Raw genomic sequence first — 21968 nt, 5'->3', positions numbered from 1 at the left:
TTCCTCGAGAGCTGTAAACAGCGCGGAGGAATAACGCAGCAGGAAATTAAAGAGTCAGATTAGTGCTAGGTTTTCCTCTTCTATGAGCAGCCTATCCCAAGAAGCCAAAAAAAAACAAAAAACAAAAAAAACCAAACAACCCACCAAAAACCTGACCAATTTAGCAATGGAAACCACCGATACGTGATGGCTGGGACCTCCCACCATCTCTTGCCTGAAGGATCATAGAATGGTTTGGTTGGAAGGGATCTTGAAACCCAGCCAGTTCCAACCCCTGCTGTGTGCTGCCTGCCCCCAGCTCAGGCTGCCTGGCCCCGAGCACCTCCAGCGTCTGGCAGCAGTGCCTCACTGCCCCCCAGCAAAGCATTTCCTCCTGATATCTAGCCTAATTTTCCCCTCTTTTTGTTTATTGTCATTCACCCTTGTTCCGTCCCTATCAGACTGTGTAAAAAGTTACTTCCCCTCATGCTCATCCACTCCCTTCAAGTACCGGAAGGCCACAGCGAGGCTTTGTCTTCTCCCTGTTGCACAAGCCCAGCTCCCCCAAACTTCCTTCATAGCAAAAGTGTTCCAGCCACTGAGCATCCTTGTGGCCTCCTCTGAACCCACACCAAAACAGCTCTGTGTCTTTTTTGTGCTGGGGGAAGGCCTGCTGTGCTTCAGTTGGAAGTGCCACACCTTTCTGCCTCATGTTTTGAGAACTACATAACTCGCCACACCGGGAGAACGTTAAGAAGCTCAGTTTTTAATTACTTCTTATAATATTTTTTTGAAATCTAGACACCTCAACTGAAACTTCTTGGATACCTAGAGGTGATGAGTGGAAGCTCTGCTCCAGTCCCAGCTCCCTTAGCTGAGAACTGGCAGAAGACAGTAGAATACAAAGTCCTGGCATTGAGCTTAATTCCCATCACTGCCAGCTGTAGCTGAACAGGCTTGCTATTGGTACAACTTAGCATGCAGATAATAGTTTGAACTATTCTTCCCTGGATATGGCAAGCACTGTTCTCACAGTGCTACAAGAGGCAACACGCTTGAAAGGATGCAGCTATCTGAGCTAATTCCTTCTTCCCTTCAGAGCAGTTTGCAAACCATGAGGAGAGGCTGAGGCCTCGACGCTGATTTAGCAGCAGACACCACTGAAACATCAAGAAGTCCTTCTATAAGAAGGAAATATTTCAGCTAGACATCAACGGTATTACCAAACAGCAGTGATTTTTTCACGTCGCAGCGACAACAGAAGCAATTGTTTGTAATTTATTGTTTATTTTCATATACAAAAAGATAAACTTGAAATAGTTCTTTCTAGTTTTTTTTTTTTTTCCTTTTTTTTTTTTTCCTTTTTTTTTCTTTTTTTTTTTCCTCCTATCTGTTGGGGTGTAGCTGCTTCACACAGGGCAAATACTACATTCATACTGGTTTATTCGGACACCCAGTGCAAAGCTGAAGCAGCGAAACTCCAACTTGGCAGATCTAATTTCAAACTTGAGACTCATTTCTAAAATACCACAGTAAAAAGGAACAAAGATCCACTGCAAATTCATGAACTATGATACAATGTTCTTTCCGAAATGTCTTCACTTCATAACTGCAATACAATGGATGTCTGCATTAGGCCATTTTATACGTACATTATATATATATATATACACACACATATTATTTTGCAGAATATATATATATAATATACATATAAAAATCAGCACACTTCAATCCAAAAGGGGTTACAGCAATGAGCTTACCTCTCTGTATACTTTTTTAACAGGATACTTTAGTATAACTTTTGTTAACTCAGTAGTACAAGCTATCTCTGTTCTACATTTTCATAGCTACAAGAGTGAAATATAACCTACAACATTTACATTTCACATATCTTGGTATACAAACAGTACTTATTGAATTTGAGCCAAGGACCAAAAGACTCTTTAAAAATTATTTCACCATCTGATAGAGCTTCCTGTAATTTACACTCACTTTATTCTGCAATCTTCTAAATCATTTACGTAATCTCATAGTTTGAGTTTAAATCCATTCAAACTGGAAATCCTGGAGAAACAGGTTACTGCAAACTCTTATGTATACTCTATATATACAAGTTAAGTAACACAGCGTAATAAGACTTAGCTATTTATCCTAAAACTGATATACACATATTTCACTACGCTAGACAAGTCTTAGGATTTTTATTTTATTTCTTTAAATAAAGCACAAATTTAGAAGTAGCTGGTAAAACTTACAATAAGATGGTTTAAAATGACAAATGGTCAGGGTGAGATTTCTTTCTGCTGGTGCCAAAACATTATCTTGTGAGTTTTGTACTATGCTGTGTTGTTTAACTGTATGTGTCTAATGTTACATGCAGAAAGCTCTTTCCACAAGAATTGACATCAAACTGTACTCAGGTCAACTTTACAGTATAAAATTTGTCAAACTTAAGGACAAATGTGAAAATATTAACAGGTGAAAGATCAGGCTTTCAACTCTATCATGAGGATCATGCAGAATTCATAAGCAGATAGTTTGAGTAGATTGACAATGGCATTGTGCGGAATTATGGCATAGAATAGAGGTCAAAAATGTTACTTAGTTTGCAGTAACCACCTCCTTCAACTCTGATCCACTAACAGATCAACTTTGCATCACAGTATTATTCCACTGCAAGGCCAACAGCATTGCAAAAGGTCTTCTTCTGGGAGATCTTAATATTTTTGTAAATAATTTTCCAAAGGTAATCATAAAACACCAACAGCTGTAAAGCATTAGAAGGTTTTGTCTAAGCAAGTCATTGCAGTTGAAGGCCTGCTTTTATGAGAAGGTTACTGGGAGAAGGGAGGAAAAAGAAAAGGGCCACATAGGTCCCAGGTCTTGCCAGGTCTTGTCTTGTTTCCTGCTATCCAATAGACTGTGCTGATGCTGGCACACATTCAGAAGCTACAACTCCTCCAACTTCCTCCTGCTCACGGCTGTTGGTTTTTATTTGATATTTATTTTTTAATGAGGGGGCCAATCCAGAAATGCCAGTGACTACTGAATTAGGATTTAAAATGACCAGGATGGTTCTGGATACACTTCAGTTCCTCAGAACGTTGGAAAAGTTAAGTTTGGCCAGTGCCCTCCCTTCCATCAAAACAAAAGCGAATAAAGTCTTCCCAGAATATACTCAAGTTTTGCAATACCAACCTTACTGGAATGTTATATACTGAGTTTGATTGGTTTTTAACAATTGGAAAGATTAAGAGGCCTCTGCTTCAAAAGAGGCCAAAAAATGCAGATACGGTGTTTCAATCACATCATCTGCCCCATTAAAATACTGAAATAAAAAGGCTGACAAAGGAAGCACTTTCCAGAAAACACTTTTTCAATACATATCCAGCACAATGCCATTATAGAGCTTCAGAGAAGCCCTTTTGGTTTCAATGTTGGAAAATAAAAGCTTTGCTTTTTTCCTTCAGTCCTTGGGGATCATTTTCCATTTATATATATCTAACACATACACGCATATATGTATATGAAACATATATATAAACACCCATACATAGCAAGGTTCCTGTTTGTGTATGTTACAATATTGTAGTATCAAGGAGAATCCAGATAGCAACACTGTTTAACATGAGGTTTGAGGTAATTGGTTCTTGAAATACCTGGATCACAGACTGCATCCAGAAATAACAGCTGGGCAATGAAAACTGGTTTGTTTGTTTGTTTGTTTAGACAGAAAAAGAAACATAAAAACTAGTTAAAGGAAAAAAAAAACTTACAGCAGTTGCTTTTACATGGAAAAATAAAGGCACAACAGAATAGCATTACATTTCAGAACAGCTGGATGGACGTAACACAAGCATGATCTCTTTCTGTGGACATGTCCCGACAAAAAGGATTACCCAGAGGTTATTATCTCAGTCAGGGAACAGAGCTTCATCCTACAACTACTATATTAGCAAAGAAGTCCCATGTGAGTGAGTGAGTGAGTGAGTGAGTGAATGAGGGTAATGACCAGGAACACAAACACAACTCATGGTCCCACTGAATTAGATGGAAGCTTCCACAGGGCCAGGACTTCACCAAGAACACAGAAGTAGGATTCAGCAATGGCAGGAGCCTGCTCTCAATCATTCAAGCACCAATTTCAGAAGGCACACTGTCAAAAAAAGCTTCCAAGCAGCACAGTGCATTGCTTGGCTTTAAGTTTCCTTCAGTAACTCCTACCCTGCTGACACCGTATTGTCAAGACAAGGAAAGCTAATGACTGGAGTGATTTTTAAGTACAACAGGAAAAGTCAGCTCACGTGAAAACATTTGCAGTATTTTTCTTTAATATTTTTAGTGTACCTTAGCGTGGTTACACAAATTAGGAATGCTCTTTTTCTAAGTAGGACTCCGGACATGACAGTGCTTTTTTTTTTTTTTTTTAGTGCTGCCAACCCAAACAGTGAAATCTGCCATTGGGAACACATCTGAATGTCCTGGTGAAGTACGATTATTTGTGTCACTTCAGAGAGAAGGAACTTCTAGGAAATGCTTTTATCAAGACTTTGCTGGCAACAGCTCCTTACAGATCATATTGTCAATGCAGCAGACGCAGCTGCTATAAACGGATACGGCAGTGAGCGAGATCAGCCTATTTGGTCTCCACAAATTCCTAACACCCTGCCTTCACAACTCACTGCAGCATCACAGCATATGTCGAGACACACTGCTCACACACGGATACTTGCATGAATGCATGCAAACACTCTTCCTGGTTAAACTGAAGATGGTCATAGAAAAAGCAACAAGCATCTTTAACAGAAGGGATGTGACATGCAAGATAACCTGTTAAACACAGTCAGTGCCGCCCTCAAAGCGTGTCCAAGTACATCCAGACTTGCTCCTCACACTAAACTTGTTCTATCCTCTAGACTTTGATGTAGTGCACATTTAATTTAAACATTATATATATATATATTTATTCGCTGTGCGTACACACGCCATTCTCCCTTTTCCCTGCAGAAACATATTAGACGTTACAAAAATAATTTGTGGTATAAAAGAATTCTCACACAATGTAGAATTTTTTGTTTGTATATGTAACTAAAATATATATATATATTTCCAAAAGTAAAAAAGTCAAAATGTCCTTATTTTCCTCTATTATATAGTCTATTTTATTTACAATGTTACCAAACAATATTCTGTATGTAAAAGTGATAATAGTTTGTGGGACACTTCCTGCTTAGATATTTTTCAAGGGGAGTGTGGCTTGTAGAGGACTGCAACAACAGCACTGTCACAATGCTATCAACCAGCTCCTTCCTCTGCAATAGGAGTTTCTTCCATACCAAGTGAAACCACATCTTTCATCTGCAAAACAGGAAAATCCTGACAGTCTGCCCAGAAAGCAGCACAGGAGGAACAGAATTTGAGCTCTCCAGTTTCTACGGGGTGATATTAAGGGAGATCAGTATTCCTAATGGGAAAGGCCTATCCAGCCAACCTGGAAATACCCACCAGCAACACGGCTGAGCGGACCCAGTGCTGCTCCTGCTGAAATGAATAACTCCAACAGAAACAGCAGTGAATCACAAGACCTAAGTAATGCAACGGAGTTACTGGGGGATACTCACATCCCTTTTTTGTGAAACACAAACGTAAACACAAAGAGCTTGGCATTGCCATAGGTGTAACTTGACCTAACATAGCTTATGCTGTATGAGAATTTCAGCAAAAGAACGAGGCAAAATAAAAAGCGTTTTTCTTTTTGTCTTCACTAGACAAAACTCCATGATCAGGACTAGCTAAAATCTTTCAGCAGAAGAGTAAGGCAGATGTCATTTCACTGATGGTTAGACTGGTTTATAGCCTTCTCTCATGCACATAAATTTCAATATGAACCTTGCTGTACTAATGCAACTGTATTAGCAAGTCACAGCTCTGTCATCTCAAGAATGCTAATTTAGCTATTTCCAACCTCAAAATGTGAGCTTCCTTCACTCAGGAAACCAACACAGCCAGCACGATAAGTTCTTAAAGCTCATTAGACCAGAGAGAAGGGAATCCTGGCTCCTGAAGTCATGGAAAATTTTTAACATTGACAGAACTGCCCACAATATTCAGAGTTAATATTTACCTAGACTGCTACACAAGAGAAGAAGGTCAACAATAAAATCATACATTGATTATAAAATCAATAAAATCTGGACAGGGAGTGAAATTTATAACATATGTTGTACCCATCACGTTCATGGGAGTGTTAAGGGGGAAAGAGTCACGACTGCTTATTACAGCTACACCTATGGATGTGCCCAATGCTGGCTAGGAAAAAGCCTCCGTGATGTTGAACAAAACCACCGTATTGTCATTGTGAGTTCAAATGCTACGTTAGCAGTGAGGAAACTATTTGCTTGACAGCTCGAGTATTGAAAGACCAGTAAGTTCATCAGAGCTTTCCTTCATTAATAACATAAATACCAACTTAAAGGACCACTTCAGATAAACTGACAGGATTTTAGGCAAAAATTCAGAATACCCCTCTCTGCTGTGGCAGCAAGACACAAAACCCAACACACATTTCAAATTTCTATCTGAGCACACGTGCGTTTTGGAAATTCTTTTACAAGTCAGTTGCTGAATCCTGTTGACAAGATGATCTATAAGGAAGCAGTAGACCAGGGAAGTTTATAACACTTACAATCAACATTCGGTCAAGCTTTGTACGTTGGCACAGCTCCCCACAATCAGATAAGCTACACGCGAGACTTTTTTTGTGTATGCTTTCTCAAAAGAGAAGGTTTACGAGACTGTCTAATAGGCTATTAAAATCATATGGCACTTTCAATAAATACTTTAAAGCTTCTTAAAGAAATCACGATAAAAAAGCAACTGCTGTAATAAGCCTGTTTTAGCCGTCATACAGAATGCCGAAGGAAAAAAATCCAGAACAGCAAACAGATATCGATAGTTAAAAGACAGTACAGCTTTTTTCCTTCTGCAGCAATGTGAGTCAGCTCCCATTCCTGGGGAACACAGAGCATGCCCACCTCGAAACAAGCATTCGCTCAGTCTTAATTCTGTTCTAGACTCCACCCCACCCTTACATCACTTCACTTCTAAAACATAGTCACATTTTTATATAAATCTCAGTGCAGAAATGTATTAGAATGTGAAAAATGCTGATCCTTGCAAACTTTTATGACCATGCTAAACATGAAGCGAACGACTTATGTCACGACACCAGAGGAGCTCCCTACATGCTTCATGTTCAGCATGGGCACGTTGCAGCATCAGCTCGAAGACATCAGCCCCTCCAGCACCATCATCTGGGCCCAACCAGTACCGTCCTGTCTGCTTTTGTCACCGTGTTCTGAACAGAATCACATTAAGAAACAGAAACTTCCAAACCTACACACAGAAATACGATTACATGTGTGTACGCACTAATATGCAATATACATTCAATAACTTGAAAGAATAGGTTAAGACTTTATTCAGATAGACAAATTAAGGCAACTATCTTAATGTCTCTTCGAGAGAAAGGACCGCGTCCTCATTTGTGATCTCTAGGTTTTAAAGCTATATTTTTTTAAGAGATATATTTCAATTTACTCTATATTGTCTCCACATTTTCTCCAATTAGTGATTTTTTGTTTGCTTAATAAATTCCATTTGTGCAAGGGTCCACGCTGACAGCCTGGCAGCGACAAGAAGTCCAATTCATGTACAGACTTTTGATTTTTCTGTTTGTTTTTTCCTTCTCAAAGGATGATTAGCTCAAGACTGCATTTTGGCTTAATAGAAGGAGAAATCTGAAAGTTCTGGCCATCCAATGGATATAACTTTGTCAGTCTAGCAAGACACAGAATTCATGTTAGATTCAAAGATCAAAAAATAAAACAAAATAACATTAAAAAAAAAGAAAAAAGAAAAAGATGTACTGTCCTTTCACTAAAACAGACAAAAATAAAACACAGAATGGAAACAGCCTTCACAAATAAGTGTGAATAATGCCCAGGTACCTTATATAGGCAGTTATTCTACAACTGTATAGTTATTTACAATGGTGCTTTATAAAACAAACAACAACAACGACAACAAAATAAAAACAACGGTAGCACTTCCTAAAAGATTTTGGAACTTTTTTTCTTTTTTTTCTTTTTTTAAAACTCCCTTGTCATAAAAGCCAACTTACATTAAAATATACTTACTACAAGACAACACAACTAACAAAATATATAATAAAACTCATACAAGTAGAAAATTCTGAGGTATTTCTGGTTTGAGGTGGTCTGTGGTCATGAAGTTTTTAATTCTTTTTTTTTTTTTTTTCAGTTTAAGCCTCGGAAGCCACGTAACGTGTGTATGTGTGTGTGTGTGTGTTTTGTGTTCTTCTTCTTATTTTTTTTTTCTTTTTCCTTTTTTTAAACATTGCATGTTTTTGCAAATTAAAAAAATATCTCAATGTTGAATCAGCAGCATTAGGAACATTCACTGACTAGAGCAAGTTTATGGCATAATAAGAGTAATGGTATTTCAGAATATGCACCACTTTAAGACGAAAAGAGTTTAGTCGCAGAGTACGGAGAAAGCAGCGTCAAAGAAACCAGTCTGAGCGATGCTGAGGATCACTGCTGCTGCTCAGCTACCTCTGCAGTCTATAACTGTACAGCTCATGGGCTTCTCGGGTGCTACAGGAGCCATCTGCCACTGGTTCAGGTAATTTCCGCCTCCCTCCATCCCCAAATTAAAGAACAAAGAAAAATTACAGAGCCAGCGTTCACACTTCTCCGCCCTGCACCATCTGCGCCAGTGGTTGGGCTGGCAGATAATCAACCCCGAGGGCAACATTTCCTGCACTGATTCACACTTTAAGAGAGATGCAAACATCTTCCTATCTTCCAGTATTTTCTTCTAAGAACACACTTTCCCACCTCTTCCAATTACACTTCTTAAAAAGCATTCTTCCTGTTACTATCCAGATTCAAAAAATAGAAGGTAATTACAGTTCTGCTTTGTTCTCTTACCACCCAAGCGCCAGATACTGGAGGAAGATCTAACCAGTGCCTTGCTTGCAACCACTGGCTCTTTAATTCTGCTTTCTCCACACACTGCAGCTGTTAATACTCTGCCCAGAAATGTCCTTCCCCTCCTCTAATGGTTACCTGAGAAGTAGCTCCATAGCAAATGATGTTTCCCCAAATGCTGCCAAGTCCAACGTCGCTCTCCCCACCCCTATTCTACGCTCCCCCCTTCAATTCTACCACCAAGAATTAACATTCTCTGCCCAGTTACTTTTTTCCATGTTACAATGACACCCGTTAGATCCGTAAAAGACACATCTGCTGTGTTTTTTTTTTTTGTTTTTTTTTTTTGTTTTTTTTTTGAAGCTCACTTCCAAATAAAATAACCCAACACGGAACAGAACCCAGGAACGAAACAAAATGGGGAAAAAATCCTTTTGAGGAAGGTGTAATCTTATGTAACAGTCTTAAGTTTCCTCCAAAGTTTGCAGCATTGCGTTTTCTAAGATGATAGGCGGTTTTCCTTTATGTCACAGATGTTCTGCTCAGAAGACAGACTGATAAAGAGAAACCCAGAAAACTCAATTTAAAAAACAACAACAACAACAAAACAACTGAAGTGAGTTTGTTGAGGTTCTGAGGTACCTGCACCTTTTCTGCATTCATTAGTCGGCACCTGAATGCTTGCTGAAATGTCCATTTGTTAATACAGTAGAGCAATGTGCTGGTAAAATTGATCCAATCCAAAAAAAAAAATAATAATAATAATAACAATAATAATAAAAAGTCAAGATAAAATAGCAGCTGCATTCACGTGTTTGTTGGATTTTTATGGTTTTTTTTTTTTTTTTTTCTTCTTCGCGTGTTTTCTTTCTTTTTTTCTTTTTTAAAACTTTTTTTTTTTTTTTCAAATCCATTGAGTCTGGAAAGACAAAAGCAAACCAGGACTTAGATACTGGACTCTTTGGGTGGCAAGTCCACGTTGGTGACGGACGTCACGATGGAGACAAGGCAGTCCGAGGTAGTGCCGTTTACGGATTTGCGGATCTGAGCAATGCGCTCCTCGACACAGCCTGCCGAGAGCCGAGCCTCTGCGTCGTGGTCCCAGCACTCTTCGATGGTCACGCAGAGCTGCGCCAAGCCCTGAGGAGAAAGAAAGGAAAGATCAACGGCTCATATCTCCACAACGTGCAAATCAGCACTCTGAGTAACCTGATGGAGCTGCGGGTCTCCCTGTTGGTGGCAGGTGAGTTGGGAACCAGGCGGACCTTAAAGATCCTGTCCAACTCAAATGATTCTGTGATTCTCTCATGAGATTCGTTTTACAAAGTACTCCCAACATGTGTGTTATCAGGTTTTTTTGAACTTTCAGTTTCTAAGACTGAGGGCTTTGCTCACATCTGCCTTTTTTCATAGACCTGAAAGTACTTTTTTTTTCCACATCAAAGTACATCATAAAACCGAGCATTTAAAGCTTTAGAAGACAAGACATGAAGTGTTACAATTCCCATGACAAAGCCACCGGTGCTGGCAGCACTGTATCAGTTACTATGAAACGGTAGTTTGTTTGCAATCGCTTCTGTACAATCCTCAAAATAACCGAATACAACACTTAGACTACACATTAGGAAGAAGTTATTTGCTGTAAGAGTGGTCAGACACTGAACTGGTTGCCCAGTGAGACTCTGGATGTCCCCTCTCTGGAAGCACTCAAGGCCAGGCTGTATGGGGCTGTGAGCAACCTGGTCAAGAGGGAGGTGTCCCTGCTTATAGCAGGGGGTTGGAACTACATGATCTTAAAGGTCACTTCCAGCCCAAACCATTCTGTGATTCTATGATTCAGTGAATACTGCTGGAGGAGTACAGCTCTGTTTGAATCCCACTCACCCAGAAACCACCACACTTGTCTTTACCTACACCCGGCAGCTCTCCCTGACTTCCAGGCAATGCCTCAGTACACCTGAGTCCAGCCAAAACAACAGCAGTTTGGTCCAAACAGAGGCATTTAGCTTCTTACTGAAGCCCTGTGAGATTTCACAATTTGCTCCCTCCTTTCCCAACCTGAAAAAATCAGTGCACTCATTAAAAACGCTCAGCTGAAGTGATCTACCTCTGGGAAACCCACACTGCACTTTATTTCATTGTCTGTTTGCCTTCACATCTAATTAATTTTTCCTGAAAAAATGGTGCAAGTCTTGCATGCTATCTACCTTGCAAGGAATACGTCTCTGCTAGTATGCACCATTCTCTCTTTCTCAATGAACAGGACTTTCCCTTCCATTATTTCACCATATTAAATGAGTCCTGCTAAACAAATGCTCCACGACACGTTCCATGTTCATTTGCTGATTTTAATCAGCTGGTTTATCCTCTAAACACAAAGAGGAACAAAGGGAAAGGGGAAGCATTCTCTGCCAAACGTTGTACTAGGACAGTACTGGGCAGTGGTGAGGACATGAAGGTCACCTGCAGTTTAGTCTGTGCCTCGAGGCTGCCAGATTCCCAGAACACTATTTTCCTGCATTTTTTCCCTTTGAAGCTAACACATAGCCACATCTCTCATTCCCATCATACAGGAAAAAACAATTGCCCATTGACCAAGGGGGACATACAGGGTGTTTCAGCCAATGATCCTTGAAGATGGGGCGCATCTTCTTGTGAACCACCACTTCTTGCAGGTCCTCGAGGGATGGGTGCTGACCTATTTCTTCTTCAAAAGGCAGCATGTATTCATCCACTGGACCTACAGTGCACGTGGAGAACTGGGTTAGTACAGAAATGGCCTGTGTGGAGCCACAGCCTCTGCAGAGCTGCATCTTCCCCATGCACAAGGCACGGCTCCTCAACCCATTGCAGCAAAACAACCTAAAGAAAAGTTTTGGCACGAGCATAATTTCACTTTAGGCACTGAGTAGCAAAGTCAAGCATACACAGCACTTGCAATCTCTTTTTGACCTGGCTTGTTCTTAGATTTAAGTCAGCTCTTACCAGGTAGAGCCAGATGCACTTGTCCCAGGTGCTAGCTCCAAAGTGCAAAATGATTTCGGAATGCTTTAGTTCTACCAGTTATGGCTGTGAACTGCTCTGGGCCAAGAGAATGAGAGAACTGTTATGAAGTGTCATGCAGACTCCAGACTGCAGCAATAACTTCTGCTCATCTAAACGTCGTTTGGCCTTTGGCAATGTGTAGATGCCCTCTCAAAAAGCACAGCCCAGCTTAACTGATGGGCTTTCTCAGGATGCTTGGTTGCATTACTTATGGTTTCCCAGAAATAAAGAGTGACCTCTTTCAATAGCAGAGAGAATTCAAGAAGGCTTTTTCAGACTAAAATCAAAGAGCCAACCACTTAGCTGGTCATGAACTGCGACACCTAGAAAATTATGTTTAGGTACTTAAAACAAGCAAACAAACAAACAAAAAAATCAACAACAAAAAAGCCAATCACTAAAATATCTTATGATTCTTCTTGTTGGCACAATGCCAGTCAGTGAAACAAACTGAAATGCTTGTTCCAACAGACAACACAATAATGTTTGTGACCTTCCATTCCTCATCTTCAAAGAGGAATCAAAGCTATAACAAGTCGTTCTAGTGATCACCAAGACAAACCTGCTGTTAGTCACACCACACTCACAACCTATCCTAACAAAAGGAATTGAGAACACTGTGTTAGAAATCACACTTACTGCAAGACAGGGACTATTTGTCACTGAAGCCAGCAGACAATTCTGATCATAACGATGCAACAGATCTGCACAGTGAAGTGATGCAATTTGCACAGTATCACTTCTGAATTAAAAGAGTTTGTGAGGTTAAGCTTAACTCCCCTTCATCCCTGCTGGCATTTTACATGATCCACAGGAACTTTTTGAAAAAACACATACCTAGGTACACATCCTGATTATAAACAAGGACCTTAGTGCTACTACAATATTAACATTCATGTTTGAAGTCCAGGTAATGTACTATTAATTCATGAGCTTGATATTCAGCGTGGAGTGCCCATATTGTCACAAGGAGTTGCAACTTCTCTGACCAAGAACAAGGTCCTGCAAATGGCAAGGATTCACCAGAGGATTGATGTGCTACTCGGACAGAAAATAAATCCCATTTTGCAGCATCATTTTAGGATAAAAACCCTGAGAAAGAGAACACTGCGGTATTAAAAGAAGCACTTTGAGACTTGAACACCACAAAGATTCTTAACCACAGAGAATAACAGCTTACATTAAGAAACAAGCAAATGAAAAACAACTTAGCTGTCTAATGAAAACATGGCATTGATTTTTAATTTATTTTGAACAGAGCCAGGCCATTCTGTGGGCCGGCAAACCATGCTGAAACAAAGCCATTCCCCGGGGCAGAGAAGATCTTTATTCTTACCATCAACTGCTCTACATCTGGAGACTAACTCCCACAATACCAGTCCCATTGCGTACATGTCTATTCTCAGGAAGGCGTCCCGTTGGAAGTTGATTGCTCCCTCTAACACTTCAGGAGCCATATACCTCCTTGTTCCCACCTGCAGAGAAAGAAACAGCTCGAGTTAAAATCCAGTTGGACCCGTCAGCCTCTGTTGGTCAGAGATGAATGACATCTGCCTTCATTAGCCTGTAGGCTACTTCTGCTAAATTTGCACCTCACTTGGAAAACAACCAAAAGCGGGCTGTGCCTTCTAACATCGATTCGTGTTAGGTTCACTTCAGTCTACATAAGCTAACCGAAGGAAGAAGCCAAAGTGCATGATGACTGTGTGTGTGATACACATTCAGTGTATGCTATAGGTCTAATTCAGATGCAGCGAGGCATGGTGAGTGCAGATGAAATCCTCTGCATCCCATTGCATCTCGCTCCAGCAGCACACGCTGCATGAGAAAACACTGCCCTTGGAGACAGGCTCGACACCTTGAGGTCAAGGCAGACTCAGTTATTGAAGTCATGGAAAGTTCAAGCCCCTCTCACTAAAAATATATAAAAGAAGAATAAAATTGATGTATTCTGAACTGGTAGGAAAAAGTATAGGCATGAGTGTCCTGGATAAAACCAGCCTCCTGCATCCACAGGAATGGTAAAGCACAGACCCTGCAAAGTCCACTCAGCCCTGGTTTGGAAAGGATGCCCTCTCCTCACCATCATGCACATCTAGGTGCATTCATTCTAGCTGAAAAGCCATACAGAACTCCTTGGATACCCATGGTGATGTACGTGGCAGAACCGTAGGCTGTGACGTAGAGAAGGAAGAGCACAATGTGGCAAAAAGCACTTTTTAAACATGGGAACTGAAATGTCTTTTAAAGCTTTTCTTCAGGGATTTCTCATCTGATTTTGCTATCACCTAGGGAAGTGGGGACAAGGGGAAGCTTAGATGTGAAAAAGTGTGGAAAATGCTAGAAAAATCTAAAGAAAGGGAGCAAAAATGAGAAAAGCTACACGGAGCTAACCTGCAATGAAGGTGATCTCTCAGCTTCCAGTCTGCACCTGTACAAACCACTCCCACACAGGTGGAGCTCTGGCTGGCCTGACTTCTTACAATGTAATTTTGAAAGATAATGATTACCTGTCCATGAGTGTCCCCTGGAGGTTTTCCAGGTTCAAACCGTACAGCAAGACCAAAATCAGCTAGCACTGCCGTTAAGTCGTTCTTCAGCAAGACGTTTTTACTCTTGAAGTCCCTACAGAGAGATAAGAGGCAGGTTTGGGAGGGTTTATTATGGCACGGGGCTGAATCAGAGTGCAACGCACCACACTGTAATCTCTAGGTCTAGCATCCCTAGGTGGATCTGCTCTTTTCTTCCTTCCTTCCCCAGCTGCTCCCTGGTGTTGGTGTCTGTAAGATGCAAGAGGACAGCCCTGTGCTGCTGGGTTAGGAGCCAAGGGTGATGTGAAGGTCTGTGTTCCTGCTCTCTGCAGGAGCTCACACTGCACTTCAGGCACATAACCCCAAGCATCCTCAAGCCCTGCCTACCAGAGGAATGCATTCCAACCCTGTTGAGATGCCCCTCACAGGGCACAGGGATGGCAAAAGGGCAAAGGAGGGAGAGAAAGCACACCCTCAGGAGGGACAAAGAGACAGCAGAAGTCCTGGGTAAATTACTCTCAAAACAAAATACAGGTGACAAGATGGATGATCAGTGAGTTTCTCACCTGCACTCTGAGTAAGATTTCCCTCTCTCTGTATCCCTCCCATTCCCTCCAAAAGGTATCGAAGAAGCACAGGCCTATATATACATCCCATTCCATTCCAAATGGAAGGGACCTACAAAGATGACCAAGTCCAACTGTCAGACTGCGTGGGGCTCACCCAAAGTTAAAACACCACTAAAAGCATAATCCAAATGCCTCTACTAAACACAGACAGGGCTGGAGCACCTTCCCTATGAATACAGGCTAAGGGAGTTGGAGTTATTCAGCCTGGAGAAGAGAAGGCTGCGAAGTGACCTCATTGCAGCCTTCCAATACTAAAGGGAGCCTACAAACAGGAGGGGAAGTTGGTGGCATGTGGCAGGGGGGTTGGAGATTCATGATCCTTGAGGTCCCTTCCAACCCTGGCCATTCTGTGATTCTGTGAGGGAAGTCAACTCTTTACAAGGGTAGATAATGGCAGGACATGGGAAAATGGTTTTAAGTTGAAGGAGGGAAGATTTAAGTTGCATATCAGGGGGAAGTTCTTTACAGAGAGAGTGGTGAGGTGCTGGAACAGGTTGCCCAAAGAGGCTGTGGATGGCCCATCCCTGGAGGTGTTCAGGTCCAGGTTGGATGGGGCCCTGGGCAGCCTGGTCTAATATTAAATGGAGAGGTTGGTGGCCCTGCATGTGGCAGGGGGGTTGGAGATCCATGATCCTTGAGGTCCCTTCCAACCCTGGCCATTCTATGATTCTATGACATCTTCCTGGAAATTAGCAGATGCCAGTGGGACTCTGGTCACTCCTTTTGCAGACTTCTGCGTTGTCATCTATTATACTTATGTTTTAATTGCTGGATCAATCTCCCCTGGGCTGGAAAGCAAGCAGGGGAGGGGGTGAACCCACACTGAGATGAGCTGCCAGGATCAGAATTTTTCAGAATTATTCCTCTGCAAGTGGAGATGGTGGCTCTCAGCTTGAAGATGACTATAAAGGGACATTCGTGTCAGTTTTGAGCTACAGCACTGTTGTTTCAGGGCAGCTCAGGTGAGCCTGCAGGAGCCAGTGAGGGGGGGATAGGATCCCACTGAGTTGCCTGACCAGCCCAGCCTTGTTCCCGAGACTTCCTGCATTTTCATCTGAAAAGGAATGTTTGGTAATATAATTAAATTACAGACCTTAGACAGCAGATGGCAATTGTCCTGTATGCTCAGCATTATAATTTCCCTATCATCAATTCACTCAGTGACCCTGCTGATTGCAGGACATTGCAGGCCTGCATAAAATAATTAACGAGGGCAGATACAATTGTTCTGCACCAGAGCGACCTGTCAAAATTCCTTGGGAAGAGAGAAACTGCTGGACCAGAGAGGAGGACTGCTGGCTGTGGCCTTGAATGCCAGCACACCAGTGCAAAGCACCATGTGCTAAAGTCATCTCATGTCACCCAAGCCTCATTCTTAGCTTAAAACATCAGAAGAAAGGATTTGCTCACAGAGAGCTAAACGTGGCATGATGGGCAGTTGTGGCTTGGGGCTTAGTGTGGGGGAAGTGGGTTATTCCCCTTACAGCTGTGAAGGGAACCCCAGCAAACTGCCTCCTAGGGACATGGGGTTTCTAGGGAAACAGCCAGCCTTTTAGAGCCTGTAAAACATTTGTAGATCTCTGTTGCACATAAAAACACCACTACATATGTATGACCTAATACATGCTACCTTAGAGACTGACAGCTTCCATGCTATAGCAGTTTCCCCACAGGCTTAGAAAGCAGCCATCACCTAATGACACGGATAAACGACTTTGCTCGGTCGGCATTAGGGGATTACACCCTCCAGGATGGTACGGATTGCACACGAGATTCTTGCAAAGCTGTGGCTCAGCCAGGACCTCACAGAAATGACACGGCACTGCCTGAACCACACCTTTCCCATGTGAAGTGAAATGGAAGCCAGAATCATTGCAGGAGCGCTTGCTGCTCCTGTTTACCTGCACTGCAGTTAATTACATACTGACACAGAATGTGGGGATTTCTCTTTGTGCTTCTATTTTTCCCATCATAAAAACATAGAATCAGTAAGTTTGGAAAAGACCACTATGATCATCAAGTCCAACCATCAGCCCAAGGCCCACTGACCATCATCTACACGTGTCTGGAAGACCTCCCTGGTGTTCCACTCCACCACCTCCCTGGGCAGCCTGTGTCAGTGCATCGCCACTCTTTCTGAGAAGACATTTTTTCCAAATTTCCAACTTCATATCTACAAATTTCCCCATTTTTCCCTATTTTCCTTCCTTCCACAATCACCCAAAGCTGGCAAGCATGATCTCAACACAAATGTCTCAAGGAATGGGAGAAAGGCTTGATCCAACCCACACCCACAACAGTTCCCACTAACACCTTCACTCATTAGAAAGGTTCCTAGAACAGCCACTGATAAAGGAAAGTGACCTGAAAATGAGAAATTCATCAGCATCATGCTTCAATCAAGGGGTGAGCGGACAACAAGTAGTTTGTGCGTTAACCCCATTTTGACACTAGAGATTTTATTTTCAGCTTCCACGTGGGGGCACTTTAGCACCGAGGAGCGATCCCATAACCTCCTGCTGTGCCGGGGCCACAGTCCTTTGAGTTTGCTCAAAGTCTGCAGAGCTGCGACTCAGGGAGTCCCACCTGGCCTTCCAGCAGCTTTGCACGTATTATATTAACCCATTCGATGAATATCTCTGGCTATAAAAAGTATTCCGTGTTGTGCTTTTGGTTTTTGTTTTTGTTTTTTAATACAAAAGAGTGGGGTAATCCAAGGGAAATCTGCTATGTCCTGAAATCTCCCTTCTGTAGGTATGGACTCAGCTCACCCTAGGAGCTCATTCTCTATCTTCTGTCATTTGCTAAATGGATGGGGACACTAGCGAGCATGATCTGTTGCTTTAAAGCTTTCCTGCAGCTTTTCACCACTCCCCACCCTCAGGAATTTTCCTGCATACACCGCTGCCTTTATTTCGTGGGGACAAATGTCAGGGCCACAGGGTCAGCCCCAGGAGCAGCACAGAGGCAGCTGCAGGCTTTCACCAGCCCACAGCTCCCACCAACCTCAAGATCTTGGGGGAAGTGTGCGTGGGGACACCCTTGCAAAAACAGAGATTATCTCGCCTTATAGGAAGATGGCCCCACTCGATCAGATGCAAATTGCTGCAGCTGGGTGCAGGGTTTAAGTCCCTCCTCAATGAAGAGCAGTGGATTACTGCACAGCCCGCGCAAATCCCTTCTGGAAAACTCCCCTCCTGCTGTGCCACCAGCAAACAGCAATGCTTCAGCCAGGGCAAGAGAAGGATGCAGGGTTACAGAGGGCTACAACAAGCACTGTTGCAGTGAAGATGGTTTTGTTGCTCCGTCTGGGATTCTGCTGTCCCCACATTTGTGAGCCAGGAGGTCTCAGATGCACGGCCCCTTCCCCTGCTTTCTCCCATCAGCACCCTGGCAAGATTTAGGCACCATAGAACTACCACAAAAACATACGGCAGCTGTTTTCTGCATTTTCTCTATTGGAACCCACGTTCAGAAACTGTGGGAAGACATGAAGTGGAGTTATCAGTCATACATACATAGGAAAGAATACACTCCATAAATACATGTGTTGGATGCCCAGAGAAGTTGTCAGGTTGCCCAAAGAAGCTGTGGATGCCCCCTTCCTGGTGGTGCTCAAGGCCAGGTTGGATGGGGCCCTGGGCAGCCTGGTCTGGTGCGTGGCAACCCTGTCCATGGCAGTGGGGATGGAACTGGATGATCTTTAAGGTTCTTTCCAACTGAAGTTGTTCTATGATTCTGTGATGTGATTTATGAAGCACAACCCCTTCCAAGGGAAATTCTGCAGCAACCAGGCTCCTCTTCACCATATATCAAGACAAGGTGAGGGCAGAGAGAAGCCCCCACCCTTCAGATGTGTGCCGTAAACCACCACCAGCCACACTTACTATTTCACAGACAAGATGCAGATTACTAGCTCTTTTCCATTGAGACGTGGGTAAAAAAACTCCTGTCTTGGCACAGGATTTGTTGGGATAAAAGGCATTTACTTCCCCAAACCACAATCTCCTCCTCTATTTAACAGCATCATTTCAAAGAGGTCACAAACATTTGAACGCGGCACCTGAAAAGCATTAATGAAAGAGGCTGTACCTGTGTGCTATAGCAGGTTTGTGTCCTTCACCCTTGCACCACGGGACGTCCTCATGGAGGTAAGACAAGCCACGGGCCATGGTTTCTGCAACATGGCAGAGCTCGTTCCAGCTGATGATATTGCCCTTCAGATAATCCGTGAGAGAGCCCTGAGAAACAGGACATTGTATGTTCTTAATCACAGCCATTGCTATGTGACAGATGTGCAGACTCATCGGTTTCATTTAGTTTTAATGAGTGCTTGAGAAATGTGAACCTTCATTTAACAGGCAAAAAATATAACTAGCAAATGTTTAAAAAAAAAAAAGAAAAAGAAGAAGAAATAAAATCCAGAAGCATTCTTGAGTCCCTGGCTCACGACAGCACAAAAAGTATATGGATATCTAAAATGTGTCCCAAATCTATTCATCTGCTTGGGAGGTTGGTGAAGGAAGGGACAATTGCAAAAAGAACAAGTCGTAAGGGCTAGGAAAGAGGAAATATCTGCGTGCAAGAAGATGTTGCATCGTATCAACTGGTGGTGGAAATGATTGACTCAGTAGACCTTGGATTAAACAGAGGGATAATGCTGCTGGCTCAACCCTTGGTTTGTGTGTGTTTGTTTTATTTTAAGTGTTAGTCATGTTTGATAACTAAAGCAATTCAAGAAAGAGGAGGTATGCCCTCAGCTTCAAAAGCAAACACAGAGCCTATCTGCAAAGGCTGGGTTGGGAATGCAATGGCCCCAACCCCCAGCTCTCCCTGGCTCATCTCCACATGTTATGAGATGGCAAGCACTGCATATGTGAGCTGCGTGCAGCCTATTGTGCCCCCTCCCTCTCCTCAGGTCCCACCTTTCTTAATGTGATGTTTGTGCAGGAAAGTCTTGAAGGCTAAAGGAAGGGCCTTTGCAGAAGGGGAGACCAAGTGGGGGAGCTTCTGGGAGAATATCAGCCACCAAACACTGTGCTTCAAGTACAGCTACCCCTGTGCCATCCCCAAATGAATGTGCAACGATACGTTACCTTGTCGTGGAACGCTGTGATCAGCCAGAGCTCTGTCTCTAGGTTTGTCCCTCTTTTCTCTGCTGCGATAAATTGCAAAAGGTTTTCATGCTTCATGCCAGGAGTATTGAAAATCTCCCTCTCACTCTGCCAAGATTGCTTATCCTAAAGCAGAGAGAAACATACCATCGAAGATCACACTTCCCTTTAAAGCAAACCACTTCTTCAGCTCAGTCAGAGCTGCTCATGTCCCTCTCAATACATCCCTCAGCGTTAGGATGTGATGCACCCCTTTGAAATGAGGCTATTTTCCTACAGGGTAGATGCTGGAAGAAGAATGGAAGTCATTGTTCCCAATCACTCTTCTCCAAAATTCTCCTCATTTTTGGGCAGGGGGGTGGGATCCAAACCCAACCTCACTGAGAAATAAGACTTCTCAAGATTTTTTAAGAAAGCAGTAAGGAATAAAGCCTGTGCACACAGCACCCAGCTCTGCATTGTAGCATTGTAGTAATTGTTACGACTGCAAATCCAATCTAGACTGTATTGAATATTTACTAGTAGGTCACAGCTGGCATGGACAGAAGATGTACAAATCTCCTTTAGCAATGCTATGACAACAGATACAGGGAGAAAAAAATTAACAAATAAGGAGACAGCGAAAGAGCACAAAGACGTTTCAATCATTCCTCTTTCATTTGACTTTTGATTGCTCTACTCCTTCTATTTGCAATTCCTAATAGTCAAGCCAGGAGCATTCAAAGGTTTCCTGAAGTGGAAGAAGTGAGTTGACAGACGCACTGCAGTGCAGTGAACTTGCACAGCACCGGGGTTGTGTCTCTGTAAGCTACAAACTGTTTGCTAGGTTGTGGTCTGGGTTTACAGCCTTCCTGGATAGGACACACAAAGCTAAGCTTTTGGTCCTTCCTGTGCACTTCAAGCACTGCAGTCCAACCTCTGACAACACGGACTTTTGCAGCAGCGTTAAAAACCTGAAGATTCAAAATGTGCTTGTTTGCCCTTCTTGCAACAACTACTTCAGGAAGCATTTAGTAATGAGATATCACAGGGAAAAGTATAGGCGAGGTCCTCAAACTATTTCCTCCAGTCTTTGTAATGGTAGTGACAACACCTCCATGGGCACTCAGAGCATCTCAACACTGGCGCAGCAGACCTGGGTGAGCTCGATGGTGATGCCCTTCTCACCTGAATTGGGAAGATTTTCACTGCTACGTAGTCATTCATCAGCTGAGCCTTCCACACGCAGCCGAAGCGTCCCCTGGCTTTGATCTCCAGGAGCTGCAGAGGTTTTAGGCCAACCAGGGGAGAAGGAGGTGGTGGGCCGGGGTCCTGCACAGAGAACAGCAATCATAAGCTGTAGCAGGACCGTAAAACAAAGCAGGGGAATCACAGAATCCCAGAATGTCTTGGGTTGAAAGGAACCTCAAGGATCATCAAGCTCCAACCCCCCTGCCAACCTCCATATTTTATGCTAGACCAGGCTGCCCAGGGCCCCATCCAACTTGGCCTTGAACACCTCCAGGGATGGGGCATCCACAACCTCTCTGGGCAGCTGTTCCAGCACCTCGCCACTCTCTCTGTGAAGAACTTCCCCCTGATATCCAGCCTTAAATTTCCCTCCTTCAGCTTAAAACCATTTTCCCTTGTCCTGCCATTATCTACCCTTGTAAA

General features: G+C 42.8%; 1 protein-coding gene across 1 annotated transcript in view; it reads right to left on the bottom strand.

Moving 5' to 3' along the window:
* Positions 1–5123: 5123 nt before the first annotated feature.
* ACVR2B (activin A receptor type 2B) overlaps positions 5124–21968 on the bottom strand; it is a 94402-nt gene continuing 77557 nt past the window's right edge. The window contains exons 5-11 of the mRNA XM_031607790.2: positions 21483–21626; positions 20298–20441; positions 19294–19442; positions 14552–14666; positions 13378–13516; positions 11606–11736; positions 5124–10136 (exon numbers count right to left, since the gene is read on the bottom strand). Of these exons, the coding sequence (XP_031463650.1) occupies positions 9942–10136; positions 11606–11736; positions 13378–13516; positions 14552–14666; positions 19294–19442; positions 20298–20441; positions 21483–21626 (1017 nt within the window). The 3' untranslated portion in view covers positions 5124–9941. The remainder of the gene's footprint in view (positions 10137–11605; positions 11737–13377; positions 13517–14551; positions 14667–19293; positions 19443–20297; positions 20442–21482; positions 21627–21968) is intronic.

Source organism: Phasianus colchicus, chromosome 6 (assembly GCF_987193195.1).
Source record: "Phasianus colchicus chromosome 6, bPhaCol1.hap1.1, whole genome shotgun sequence".
In the NCBI taxonomy this organism is placed as follows: domain Eukaryota; kingdom Metazoa; phylum Chordata; class Aves; order Galliformes; family Phasianidae; genus Phasianus; species Phasianus colchicus.
The sequence above is the reverse complement of the archived record's forward strand: the minus strand, read 5'-3'. Positions and strand labels throughout refer to the sequence as shown.